Source organism: Pongo abelii, chromosome 8 (assembly GCF_028885655.2).
Source record: "Pongo abelii isolate AG06213 chromosome 8, NHGRI_mPonAbe1-v2.0_pri, whole genome shotgun sequence".
NCBI lineage: Eukaryota > Metazoa > Chordata > Mammalia > Primates > Hominidae > Pongo > Pongo abelii.
Window position 1 is genome coordinate 119,431,074 of NC_071993.2, and position 14,519 is coordinate 119,445,592.

The following is a 14,519-nucleotide window of genomic DNA, read 5'->3' on the forward strand; positions in this document are numbered from 1 at the left end:
ACTTTGGGAGGCTGAGGTAGGGAGATCACTTGAGCCCAGCAGTTCAGAACCAGCCTGGGCAACATAGTGAGACCCCATATCTAAAAAAAAATTGTTAATTGTAAAAAAATAAAAATAAAAAAGAGATTATCAAGATAGTAAAAAGACAACCTACAGAATGGAAGAAAATATTGCAAATCATATCTCTGATAAGTGTTGTGTGTATATATATATATATATATATATATGACCTAATTTTTAAATGGGCAAAAGACTTGAGTAGACATTTCTTCAAAAAAGAAATACAAATGGCCAAGAAGCACATAAAAAGAAGCTCAACATCCTTAGTCATTAGAGAAATGCAAATCAAACCCACAATGAGATACCACTTCACACCTATTAGAATGGCTATTTAAACAGACAAACAAAGAGAAAGTAGCAGTGTTAGGGAGAATGGAAAGAAATTAGAATCCTCTTACATTGCTGGTTGGATATAAAATGGTGCAGCTACTGTGGAAAACAGTTTGGTGGTTCCTCAAAAAGTTAAATATAAAATTCGCATTGACTCAGCAATTTCTCTCCTAGGTCTACACCCTAAAGAACTGGAAAAAGATATTCAAACAAAAACTGTATAGAAATGCTCATAATAGCTCTGTTCACAATATCAAAAGTAGAAACAACCCAAATATTCATCAACTGGTAGATAGATAGATAGATAGATAGATAGAGTGTAGTCTATCCATACAATGGGATAACATTGAGCCATAAAAAGAAACGAAGTACAGACATACTACCCCATCAATGAATCTTAAAAATTATACTATGGAAAAGAAGTCAGACACAAAAAGTCACATATATGGTTTCATTTATATGAAATATTTAGAATACAGAAATCCACAGCAACAGAAAGCAGCCTAGTCCTTTCTCTAGAGGCTGGGCATTGAAGAGAATGGGAAATGACTGTTAATGGGTTCAGGGTTTCGTATTTTATGGTGATGAAATTGTTTTGGAACTAAATAGACGTAATGGTTGCACAACATTGTGAATGTACTAAATACTGCCCGATTGTACATTTTAAAGTGGTTAATTCTACATTATGTAAATTGTATCTCAATTTTTAAAAAAATTGAGGACGGGCCAGGTGCAGTGGCTCATGCCTGTAATCCCAGCACTTTGGGAGGCCAAGGCGGGCGGATTGCCTGAGGTCAGGAGTTTGAGACCAGCCTGGCCAACATGGTGAAACCGTCATCTCTACTAAAAATGCAAAAAATTAGTTGCGCATGGTGGCAGGCACCTGCTACTCAGGAGGCTGAGGCAGGAGAATCGCCTGAACCTGGGAGGCAGAGGTTGCAATCAGCTGAGATCATACCACTGCACTCCAGCCAGGCAACAGAGCCAGACTCTGCCTCAAAAAAAAAAAAAAAAAAAAAAAAAAAAATTGAGGAAGGAAACTTGTGAAATTCTGTGCACCTCCTACTTGAGTTGGATACCTGGTCAGTGGTAGCAAACTAAGTAAGCTATTTCCATTGACAAATACAAATAAATCCTTCCTTCATTGTCTTCCTCAAATAAAATCCCTTGCCAATATAGGCAAGGTACTTTCATTCTCATGAAACTGTGGCTTTGAAATGTGTAAATATCTCCCTTGTTTGTAATGAAGTGGCCAGTCTCATTCTGTTTGTGGGCAATATGATTGAAGTCTGTCTCAAAGGAGTAGTCAAACATTAACAGACTGTGATCCAAATTAAACTATGAAATGTGTTCTTGTTTATCCCATGCCAGACTCTTAAAAACGGTTGTTAGTTAAAATTGAGGTTTCAAAAAATGCAGTCTTCTGGATTATCTAGGGAGGGGGCAGAATTCTGACAATCTGTGACCCATAGTATTGTTACTATGTGGTAACAATCACCCGAGATTGACAGCAGGTGCCCCCTTGAGACTGGCCATGGATTCTCTGTCCCTTTTCTCCCATATGTATTACCAGTCAGGTTATTCACTCTCCTTCCTGACCCCACCCCCATATCACCACAACTGAACAGAAATTCAATTTTTAGACCCTGATTCAAAGACATTGTTTGCAAAGTCTCCTATTAAAATATAAATGTGCCATCTGGAAGAAGAGGGCAGAAATCCTTAGTGCAACCATTTTTTTCCGTAGTCGAACAGGAGGGTGTTGGTAAGGATCTCTTAATTTGTGGGTGGGATTGAGGCAGAGGGAAAAAGCCCAGATAAAATATCACCAGTTTGGGGTGGTTGTGGTGGCTCACACCTGTAATCCGAGCACTTCGGGGAGGCCAATGTGGGAGGACCGCTTGAGCCCAGGAGTTTGAAACCAGCCTGGGCAGCATGCTGAGGCTGTGTCTTTACAAAAAATTAAAGAATTGGCCAGGCGTGGTGGCTCACGCCTATAATCCCAGCACTTTGGGAGGCCAAGGCAGGCGGACCACGAGGTCAGGAGATCGAGACCATCCTGGCCAACATAGTGAAACCCTGTCTCTACTAAAAATACAAAAAATTAGGTGGGCATGGTGGCGGGCGCCTGTAGTTCCAGCTACTTGGGAGGCTGAGGCAGGAGAATGGCGTGAACCTGGGAGGTGGAGCTTGCAGTGAGTCAAGATTGCACCACTGCACTCCAGCCTGGGTGACAGAGCGAGACTCTGTCTCAAAAAAAAAAAAAAAAATTAAATTAAAGAATTAACTGGGTGTGGTGGCATACACCTGTAGTCCCAGTTACTCAGGAGCCTGAGGTGGGAGGTTCACTTGAGCCCACAAGGTTGAGGCTTCAGTGAGCCAGAATTGTGCCACTGCACTCCAACCTGGGCAACAGAGTAAGACCCTGTCTCAATATCCCAGCCTGAAGGGAGTGGCTGGTGGCAGACTGGATGGGAGAGCACAAAACAGGCACAGGTTTCTACTCCCCTTTGGTACTGCCACCTGCTTTTTCAATTTCATAATCTTCCCTGAGGCAGTCCCCCCTTCTCTGCCTGGGCTTTATGGCTAGTTTTTGAATGCTTTTGCCTCCTAGAGTGCCACCTCATCATACAAGTCCAGGTAAGGCTGAATTCCAAAAATCCCAACTCTCAGAATCCTGCCAGGTGGTCACAATAGCACCCTTGTTATTATGTAACCTAGCACCCATGGGACCTTGCTTTTATTTTTGTTTTGACTTATTTTTCTCCCCCTGAATGCAATATGGAAAGAACTAGGGAGTTGAGGACTATTATCCCAGTTTCTGGAAGTTCAGTTTTCTCCTCTAAAATGGAAAGGGACTCTCCAAAATCAGGTAATAACTAATCGAGGGGCAGAAAGATAGTAAGAGTGGCCCAGGGTTTCTTGTGACTATTCCTGCTCCCACACAAAATTCCTGCACCTTGTGGCGTTTCTCAGACTAGAGTGAAGTATGTTTCCCTTGTTAAAGAAGGTTCCAGGTGGCAGCTAATGGCAGCTGTCCAAAGCTCTAAGGGCAACTGTGATCTTGATCTGATCCAACTTTTAATTGAGCTTGCTTTGTTTTTTTGATTTTCCGTGGGCATGTGTGGCCTCATCTCTGAGCTATTGTTTCATCAGGCGTTGCAGTAAACTTTGAAGAATGCAAATTCTGAACTTCATTTGCTGTCACCTGGAAGGTGCTAGACAAATTCAGTCCCCTTGAACTCTGTGACTAGAACCTATAAGAAAAAATGAATTGTTGTTTTGTAGGTTTTCATAGAGAAGTAGCAACAGGGAATGATGGGTGAATTTGGACAATTCACTTTATCCCAAAGCGTCCATTTGCTCTTCTGTGAAATACTACTTTATAGTGTTGTTTGGCCTAAATTAAACAAACCATGCAAAAAGCCCAGCCCTGTGCCTGGCATACAGTAAGTGCTCATGTGTTTGCTGCTATTATATTCTCCTAATCCAGTTTGAAAGTTGTGAGGCAGCAACTTTCCAGGAAAAGATGGCTTCAGCAAGGGTATGTTCCTAGGACCTACCCTAAAGTTAGTCTCTCCTATTAGAGTAGTTTGAAGCTGAACTTGGCTGAAAACTATAAGAAAGGCTGGGTTGGGGGAAGCCTTTGTTACTTTTAGTTTCTTGAGATCTCTTCTTGACCTAACTCTTCAATGCTCACCACGTGTCATCCATTCTCCAGCACTGTTTCTGTGTACCTGACTGACAGTTTGCCTCGTAGTAAAATGATTCCTCTGGGCTCCCTAGGCGAGAGGATGTTGGGCATAGCAAGTTGTAATGCTGTTGATCTCGGAAATCCTTCCGATGCTCCAAAAAATAAAGCAATGAGCAAGACATGTCTAGCCAGCAGGAAATATCCTTCATACAAAATGGTTAATTTCTAAAACCTGTGGCATCACCTTGACAGATCTCTTCTGTTTGGTTTATATGGGGGAAATCCAACTGGAAGAGTCCTTCCTGACCCTTGGTCTGCCTGGGCAGAGGAGGTACTGTCCTCTGACCATCAGGTTATGTTGGGTCTAGCAGGCTGCCTTCTTCCAGGCTTTGTGCACCAACATTAAAAAGGCAGCCATTTCTCAAAATTGTTTGGGAAATGATTAACTTGTTTCCTTTGATCCTCCCTGCTCTGTGTGAGGACAGTCAAGTAGCAGGGGTGGAGAATGTGTTCTATTATTTTCAACAGTGCTAAGTAAACACTGGGAGAAATTCTGCTACTAGAGAGGTACAACTATATTTGAGGGTTTGAAGGCGCGCGCGTGCGCGCGCATGTGTGTGTGTGTGTCCTTCTGTAAACATAGAGCTATTGAGTACAAAAATATGACCATTTCCTCTAAATTTTCTTTCCCCTGTTTTTTTTTTTTTTTTTAAGGTCTGAATTTCCTGCTGCTGTTCACAAAGATGCTTTTTATCTTTAACTTTTTGTTTTCCCCACTTCCGACCCCGGCGTTGATCTGCATCCTGACGTTTGGAGCTGCCATCTTCTTGTGGCTGATCACCAGACCTCAACCCGTCTTACCTCTTTTTGACCTGAACAATCAGTCTGTGGGAATTGAGGTAATTTACCAGTTATCCTTTTAGTTTGTCAACCTTCCTCAAACTCAAACTGTAACTCCAAACCTAGGGATAACTCATGAAGGGGATTGGGTGCGGCATGGGAAAGTAAAGCTTTCATGGTACCAATCAACAGGCAATATACAAATTTAAACTTCTATTACTGGCACATTTTCTTTTGTAATAAGGAAGGTTGTATGATGTCAGTAATCTAGATTGGAGTTGGCAAACTATAGCCATGAACAAAATCCCTCTTTTTTTTGTGCATCTGGCAAGTAAAGAATAGTTTTTACCTTTTTTAAGGGATGAGTTAAAAACAAAAATGGGAAAGATGAGGCATGTCCCACAAAGCCTAAAGTGTTTGCTAGCTAGCCCTTTACAAAAGTAGTTTGACAACCCATGATCTAAATAATAGCATCAGAACTTTGGGCACAGGAGAACATTTTCATCGAGATACCCAGTGTCTGAGAACAATTAAGCCATTTCCTCCAGTTAAATTCTAGTTTGAGTTAAATTTATTTTTCTTAAAACTATAAAAATTGAACTAGGCTCACTCCTCTGACTTTCAGCAAATTCCCCAGCTTCCTGTATCTATGAGCAAATTGAAAGTTCCAAGAATGTTCTCTTCATTTATCCTTCCTTCTGCGCCCATGAATATCTTCATCTGTTTTCATCTTCTACCCTCTTCAGAGAAAAAAGCATTCCTGTTCCTTCATAAGGCTAACTTCTTCTGTTCTTTTTACAGGATAGAGGGAATCTTACTCCAAGCTACCTCTACTCTCCAGCTCCTCTCCCACCTGTGGGTACATCTGCATGTTCAATGTCTTCATTGACATCTTCCTGTCCTGCTGCATTCCACCACCACCTCTCACACCTTTCCTTTCCCACCAGAGTTCTTTGAGAGTAGTTTGATTATTGATTTCCTCTTCTGAACTTCAACCCACTGAGATCTGACCTTTTACCACTACCATCTCCTCCAAAGTGCTCTGAATCACTCATAACCTAGCTTCTAAATTCAATGACTTCTCTTTCAGCTTTCCTCTCAATTGACTTGAGACTTCTTTCTTGAAACTCCTCCTTTTGCCTTTTATAATATCCTTCCATGGGATTTCCTCCTAATTTCAAAACAATCTTTCTTTGTCACTTTGGTTCTTTCCTCTCTTCATACTAGGGTTTTATTCTCAGCATCTCTTGAATCCTCTGCAGCAGGGGTTGGCAAACATATGCTGTAAAGGCCAGGCAGTAAATGGTATAGAATTTGCAGACCACATGGGCTCTTTTGCAACGACTCAATGCTGCTGTTGTAGAATAAGAGTACAGTACCAGACAACATGTAAACAAATGAGCATGACTGTGTTCCAATAAAAGTTTACTTATAAAGGCAGGTGGCAGGCCAGATTCAGCCTGCAGATTATAGTCTGCCAAACCCTCATCTAAATTCTCACAGCTAAGAAAATACCTCCTCTTTTATGACTTGAAAATGTGCCTCAGTCTGTGACACTGAAATCTGATTTTCTATTCTGACCTCAGTGATGCTTAAGTAACTTAAGCTCTCCAGGTCTCTTTATGCATGTTTTCTCCCTTCACACACACACACACACACACACACACACACACACACACAAAACCCTCCTTTCCTATTCTATTTCAGTTAAATATATCTCTTCTTACCCAGTTGCCAAAGTTAATAGTCTGAAACATCTCGGATTCTTCCTTCTTCCTTGTACTAGGCACTTAAACAGACAGCAAGATCCTGTCTTCCTTCACTAGACAAGGAACTTTATTTTTGCTATTTTCTGTCTTAATGTGATAGCCCATGGAAATTTTCCCTGATGTCCTAGACTAAGTCAGATCTCTTGTTACATCTTCGTGTGTTTTCCTGTACTTTTATAGCTCTCACTTTGGATACTAATTTACATTGTTGAATGCTTATTTAATTGTTTCCTGTTCTTCTCTACACAAAACTTCATGAGAGTTGGACCACTGGACCACACCCACAGCACCTGTTGTAGTTCCAGGGTCCATCCCAGGGCCCTGATCCTGTAGCTCCAGCTGACATTTCAGATAGATTCCTAGCTACTTCCTTTTTCTTTCTTTTTTTTTTCTTAGAGGAAGTCTCGCTCTTGTCCCCCAGGTTGGAGTGCAAATGATGTGATCTTGGCTCACTGCAACCTCCGCTTCCCAGGTTCAAGCAATTCTCCTGCCTCAGCCTCTTGAGTAGCTGGGATTACAGGTGCCTGCCACCACACCCAGCTAATTTTTGTATTTTTAACAGAGAGGGGGTTTCACCATGTTGGCCAGGTTGATCTCGAACTCCTGACCTCAGATGATCCACCTGCCTTGGCCTCTCAAAGTGCTGAAATTACAGGCGTGAGCCACAGCGCCCAGCCAGCTAACCCCTTTTTCTTGAATATGCCGTCCTCTAGCTGCCCACCCAACTCTGCGCTGTGTTTTCTTACCTCCATGCCTTTGCTCAGGCTGTTCCTCCACTCTGGAATTTTCTTTTTTCTCCTTTACCCTACCCAAGTCATATCTTTTGCCAAATGCCTACTTGTCTTCGAAGTCTGTATTGAAATACCATTTTTTCTCTGTAATCTTTCTGCTTAATACAGAACTGGTTGCTTCATTTCCACCACCAATCCATTTCCTCCAAATTCATTATAGCATGTACGTCATGGTATTATATTTGCATTTTTTCCTTATGACCTACTCATACTCCAACAACCCTAGTGTGTGAGGTGCTTAAGGTCAGCTATTTTGTCTTAACTCACATCTACAGTATGTACAGAGTACCTAGAACACATAGTATGCATTCAGTAGAAGTTTAAACTCGATAAGATAAAAAAGATATAAAACTATACATATCATCTCTCCTCCATATACTTACACAGATGGATGCCAGGAGGGTTACCAAAAACATAACAGTGGCAATCTCTGGGTGGGATTACAGATCCACTTTTCTTAAGCCTTTATTACACTTTTGTATTTTCTTTTTTTTTTTTTCTGAGACGGAGTCTCGCTCCGTTGCCCAGGCTGGAGTGCAGTGGCACGATCTTGCCTCACTGCAACCTCCGCCTCCCCGGTTCAAGCAATTCTCCTGTCTCAACCTCCCAAGTAGTTGGGACTACAGGCATCTGCCACCATGCCTGGCTAATTTTTGTATTTTTAGTAGAAACGGGGTTTCACCCTGTTGGTCAGGCTGGTCTCGAACTCCTGACCTCAGGTGATCCACCCGCCTCGGCCTCCCAAAGTGCTGGGATTATAGGCGTGAGCCACCGAGCCCAGCTACTTTCCTATTTTCTAAAATGTCTACGATGTAAACATACTATGATTTGCAGATTTTTAAAAATCAATTGACTAGCAAAGAGAACATTCCCGTGACCTCAAAATCAGCATTTATGGTCTCTTTAATTCAATTCATAAAGGTTTTGGAAAGAGTGAGGGGAGACTTGGACTTGGCCTAAACTTGGTCTTGTGTCTTAGGGAGGAGCGCGGAAGGGTGTTTCCCAGAAGAACAATGACCTAACAAGTTGCTGCTTCTCAGATGCCAAGACTATCTATGAGGTTTTTCAAAGAGGACTCACTGTGTCTGGTAAGCCTGGTGGTCTGTCCTTCCCTGAAGACAAGGTGGGGTCTGTGGCCCATCTCTCTTTCTCTGTCTCACTTCTAAAACCCCAGCTATTTAGATGCAGTGATCCAAGTAGAATTGCAACATGCAAAATAGAGGCGGCATTAGAACAAAGTATTAGGATGGGTGTTGGAACCAGTGTCAGACGGACTTAGGTTTGAAACCTGGTTCTTCCATTTCCAGCTTCATAACCTTGTGCAAACCACTCTTCTTCTCTGAATCTGTTTCTCAACACAAGAAGAACGTCCCTGCCAAAACTGTTGTTAAAGGGCCAAGGAGATAATAATATAGGGCAGTATCTTTAACTCACTAGTACCTCATATTTGTTTAGAAACATGCCTTTCATTAATGTAATTCCCTGCATTTACAGATACACAGTCTGAGCCAGGACTAGCAGTCCAGGACTCCTGATGTCTTACCTTGTCCTTAACTCTGATACCATCCTACTGACCAAAGTTAGCACTTCTTTGGACTTTTTTAGAGACTACCAAATGGGCTTTGACACGTTCATTTGGAATACATCAAGCCTTAATATTTATATCTTATATTATTGAATGTAATGCCTGGCACACACACGTTTACTTTTAAAAGCTACTGGCTTATAGCTCTTTCTGTGCCTTTGGTCTTTTGGGTGACATTCTGGCCGTGTAACTTTTATCCGTCCCTTGACTTCTGCATGTTAACTAAGACTAAGAGCATATTCATAGCCAACTCCTGTCAAGTGTTAACTATACAACAGCTACTGCACATATATTACTTCATCTTCCCTAAACCATAGAGAGTAGTTACTATCACTGCCATTTTTAAAGATGAGGACCCAGACTCACAGCTTCAAGACCATTACCAAGGTCATAGAACTAGAAAATGTCAGAGCTGATAGGAAAATCTAAGTGTGTCTGTTTGACTAGGTTGTTCTATTTTAGGTTAGCTCTTAAGTGTTTTATAAAAGTAGTTACTCCTCCAGACAATGAAAGATTTATTGTCAAGAAAACATCTATCTGAAGACTCCGATGGGGCCTGTACTTAGTATATCTGGCTCCAAATCAGCATTTACTTATAGACTTCATGCAAATAACAAATAAAAACAAACCAAACATCAGTTTCTTTACTTCTCTGGCAATTTAAGATAGTATATGTCTAACACAGTATAAATTCCTTTGGGATTTTTTTTCTTTTTTTTTCAGAGACAGGATCTTGCTCTGTCACCCAGGCTAGAGTGCAGTGGTGTGATGGAATATAGCTCACTACAACTTCAAACTCTTGGACTCAAGCAATCCTCTCACCTCAGCTTCCCAAGTAGCTAGGACTACAGGCATGTGCTGCCACACCTGGCTAATTTTTGTTTTTTTCCTTTTTTTTTTTTTTTTTTTTTTTGAGATGGAGTCTCGCTCTGTTGCCCAGGCTGCAGTGCAGTGGCACAATCTCGGCTCACTGCAACCTCCGCCTCCCAGGTTCAAGCAATTCTCTGCCTCAGCCTCCCAGGTAACTGGGATTACAGGCACCTGCCACCATGCTTGGCTGATTTTTGTATTTTTAGTAGAGATGGGGTTTCACCATCTTGGCCAGGCTGGTCCTGAACTCCTGACCTTTTGATCCACCCGCCTTGACCTCCCAAAGTGCTTGGATTACAGGTATGAGCCACTGCCCGGCCTACACCTGGTTAATTTTTTAATTTTTTGTAGAGACAAGGTCTCACGATGTTGTCCAAGCTAGTCTCAAACTGACTTCAAGAGATAACCCCCTCCCCGACTCCAGCCTCCCAAAGTACTGGGATTACAAGAGTGGGCCACTATGCCCAGCTCTAGTGATTTTCTGTTTTTAGAAGTTTTCTTTATTGTGGATGTGTTGTCATTGTGACTAAAACAAGCCATTTAGCATGTGATATGTGGCACATGAGATATATAATTTAGGATTTTTTAAAAAAATACTGAATCCTAAAGCAATACCGTTAAAATTGCTTCCTATGGAAGCAAGCGTGAGAAATCTTGTGTGGCTACTTACATAGAAAAATGATAGCCAGACATGGTGGTGGTGTCTGTAATCCCAGCTACTTGGGAGGCTGAGGCAGGAGAATCACTTGAACCTGGGAAGTGGAGGTTGCAGTGAGCCAAGATCGCGCCACTGCACTTCAGCCTGGGCGACAGAGGGATACTCAGTCTCAAAAAAAGAAAAAAAGAAAAATGACACTTCTGGTCCTATCTGGGGTTGAATACATTAGCCTTAGCTAGTAGTTTGTTTATCTTGAGACTCACTTGGGGCTATTGTTTAAAATATATATCTTCTGGTTACACCTTAGGTTCACTGAATTAAATTTCCAGATAATGAGACCTAAAAATCCTCAGGAAGCTTTGTATTTTTAGCAACACTTCCAGGGGATTCTGTATACCAGAGTTGGAATTCTACTTAGTTTAGAGGGACAACTTTGCCAAGAATTTGTTAATGGATGGGCTCTTTGTAGATGGCCACAGCTTAGTACAGAACAGGTCTGAGTTGACTAAGTTAATGAAAGGCTAGGCTGTTGCCTGGTCAGGCATTTGGCTAGTAGGCTGAAGCTGATCAAGTCACAGAGTTTAATGAGACCTGAGTTGTTGCCCCTTTGGGCTAATTATTTGACTTATTCCTTAGACACCAGCCTCTGCTAGCATTTTTATCAATCAAGAGGTGATAAGATGCAGTATAATTCCTTCCTGGAACTCCTTTCTTTCTTTCTTTGTTTTTCTTTCTTTCTTTCCTCTTCTTTCTTTCCTTTTCTTTCTTTCTTTTCCTTCTTTCTTTCTTTCTTTCTTTCTTTCTTTCTTTCTTTCTTTCTTTCTTTCCTTCTTTCCTTCTTTCCTTCCTCCCACCTTCTCTTTCTTTCTCTCTCTCTCTCTCTCCTTCTTTCTTTCTTCAGGGTCTGGCTCTGTTGCCCAGGCTGGAGTGCAGTGGCATGATCTAAGCTCACTGCAACCTCCACCTCCTGGGCTCAAGCCATTCTTCCACCTCAGTCTCCCAAGTAGCTGGGACTACAGGCTCATGCCACCACCACCCATGGCTAATTTTTAATATTTTTTATAGAGATGGAGTTTTGCCATGTTGCCCAGGCTGGTCTTGAACTCTTGAGCTCAAGTGATCTGCCAACCTCTGCCTCCCAAAGTGCTGGGATTACAGGCATGAGCCACTGTGCCCAGCCCCCAGTATACTTTCTTAGACATTCATCAGCTCTACCACTTGCTGAGTGAGCTTGACCAAGCTGTCTCAGTCCTTCATAATTCTTGGTACAATGCAAATGATAATAGCTGGGAAGATGAGTTAATGTGCCTCTCATGGACTAAGCATTTAATAAATGGTAGCTATCATTAGTGATTAATGTTAGTACAAATGATCTCATTGGTAGACCACCCAAGACACACATCCTGGGGGAACAAGTGGCTTCCACTCTGACAAAGCCATGCTTCAGGGAAAGTTAGTCTGAGATGTTACTTCTTAGGCTTTCATGGAGCTGTTTCAATTGGAAGCAAAAGTACTAACGTTTTCTGTACACAGCCTCCTCATTCATTTTTATATCTCTTTAATCAAAGTGGGTATCTCTTTCCTGCTTTCCTTCCTTTTTTTTTCCATCTCTTAGTCTAGAAGTCAACTTACTTGCCTCCGAATTCCTAGTAACTCTCTTTCTGAATAATTCCTTTTGGCAAGACCTGAATTCCTCTTAGCAGTTTGGCTAGATCCTCTCTATACATTTTGCTGCCCTTCTACTTGTCTACTTCTAACAGCCTCCTTCTGGCTTAGACGTGAGGGCTTCTAAGCCACTTAGTGTGTTCTTCAGCCTTATATCACTACTTCCCTGACTTAGCTTTAAAAGCTGAGATGCCATTTATTCTTGTAAATGGATGTTCCCAAACTTATTTGAAGTAAGGCTGAGTAGTTTAGATGTTCCGAAGTTTATTCTTTTATTGTCAAATGCAAGATGTCAATTGGAAAAATACTGAAGACAAATGCATGAGTGTGTGCACACCTCTTTGTGTGTTTCCATGTTTTTTACAAGCATTGATATCTTAGAAGATACTCTCATACAAATGGGCAAAGTACATGAACAAACAAGTCATGAGAGTAAATAAAACCTAACAAGGAAAAAGGTCCCAATTTACTAGCTGTTAAAGAAACTTAGACTATAGTAATAACTTTTCAAACCTATCAAAGCTGAAAATATTTTTGTTTTGTTTTGTTTTGTTTTGAGACTGAGTTTTGCTCTTGTTGCCCAGGCTGGAGTGCAATGGCATGATCTCAACTCATCACAACTTCCGCCTCCTGGGTGAAGCAATTCTCCTGCCTCAGCCTCCCCAGTAGCTGGAATTACAGGCATGTGCCACTGCACCCAACTAATTTTGTATTTTTAGTAGAGACAGGGTTTCTCCATGTTGGGCAGGCTGGTCTTGAACTCCCAACCTCAGGTGATCTGCCTGCCTTGGCCTCCCAAAGTGCTGGGATTACAGGCATGAGCCACTGCACCCAGCCTTGAAGACAGTTTTTAAAGACACTATTTAGCGGTCTATGAGAGTGTGTTAAAACTTGATATGATAGGAGAAAAGTGAATTGTCACCTCTGCTCAAGTAAGCAGTGTGGTGTAGGTATCAAAAGCCTGACTGTTCTGAGCCCCCATTCCCTTCCCTTATTATATTTTAGGGGCTCTATTCTAAGGAAATGTTCTAAATTTAAAAGGATCAATTTGAAAATATTTAGCATAATTTAAAGTGTCAAACTTGAAAACAATCTAAATACCCACGATGAAATAAAGTCAACTACATTAGAACCCTTCATCGACTGGCCATTGAAACCACTACAGAGAAGAAATAATGACATGAAAATACTTAGGTCAGATTGGGAGAGGAAGCAAGGTATCAAAGTATTACATTCATTCTATACATGGGGAATGAACATAACTGTCAAACTATGCAAAATATCAGTGTTAATAATGGTATTGAAAGCCTAGCCTTTCATTAACTTAGTCAACTCAGACCTGTTCTGTACTAAGCTGTGACCATCTACAAAGAGCCCATCCATTAACAAATTCTCGGCAAAGTTGTCCCTCTAAACTAAGTAGAATTCCAACTCTGGTATACAGAATCCCCTGGAAGTGTTGCTAAAAATACAAAGCTTCCTGAGGATTTTTAGGTCTCATTATCTGGAAATTTAATTCAGTGAACCTAAGGTGTAACCAGAAGATATATATTTTAAACAATAGCCCCAAGTGAGTCTCAAGATAAACAAACTACTAGCTAAGGCTAATGTATTCAACCCCAGATAGGACCAGAAGTGTCATTTTTCTTTTTTTCTTTTTTTGAGACTGAGTATCCCTCTGTCGCCCAGGCTGATGAGATTGATGATTCATATTTTAACTTTTTTATATCTTTATGAGCATAGTTTTTATTGTAGGGAAGTTCAATACAAGATTGTTCAATACAGGCTGTTTGTGTTTACTTGTAGGCTTTTACTTGGTCACGTTTTGTGGGCTAACCCCATATGGATGGCTTTCTCTGAATGTCTACATTATCATGGAGGTTACATATTCAACACTGAACCACTCCTGTTTTGTGTAGCATTTCCTAAATGTTTCAAGTATAGTTTATAGGACTCTTCATTTTTGAGAACTCAGTGCTTTCCGACTTTGAATTTCCTGGACATATAAGAGAAGCTCAAATCCTTGTTGGACTTATCCTTTGTGTCTTGCCCCTTCTTAATCTCCTTTTAGCTTCCTTGGTCCAGAGAATTTGCGACTGGAGTTGATTTTCTTTTAATATTATGTTTTTAGACAATGGGCCCTGCTTGGGATATAGAAAACCAAACCAGCCCTACAGATGGCTATCTTACAAACAAGTAAGTTGAGTCCATGTTTTTAGACAGATTCTTTCTAACATAGTATTCTGAACTACAGGAT

General features: G+C 41.2%; 1 protein-coding gene across 6 annotated transcripts in view; it reads left to right on the forward strand.

The window, feature by feature from the left end:
• The window catches only part of ACSL5 (acyl-CoA synthetase long chain family member 5), a 52,893-nt gene that overhangs the window by 15,756 nt on the left and 22,618 nt on the right, over positions 1–14,519 (forward strand). For 3 of the 6 annotated variants that reach the window (XM_024254246.2, XM_024254247.3, XM_024254245.3), the window contains exons 2-4: positions 4,799–4,983; positions 8,464–8,572; positions 14,394–14,458. In XM_024254246.2, coding sequence (XP_024110014.1) covers positions 4,828–4,983; positions 8,464–8,572; positions 14,394–14,458 — 330 coding nt within the window. In that variant the 5' untranslated portion in view covers positions 4,799–4,827. Of the gene's footprint in view, positions 1–1,830; positions 2,156–2,936; positions 3,263–4,798; positions 4,984–8,461; positions 8,573–14,393; positions 14,459–14,519 lie in introns of those variants that run through there. The other 3 variants (XM_054522859.2, XM_054522858.2, XM_054522861.1) reach the window with 3 other exon arrangements.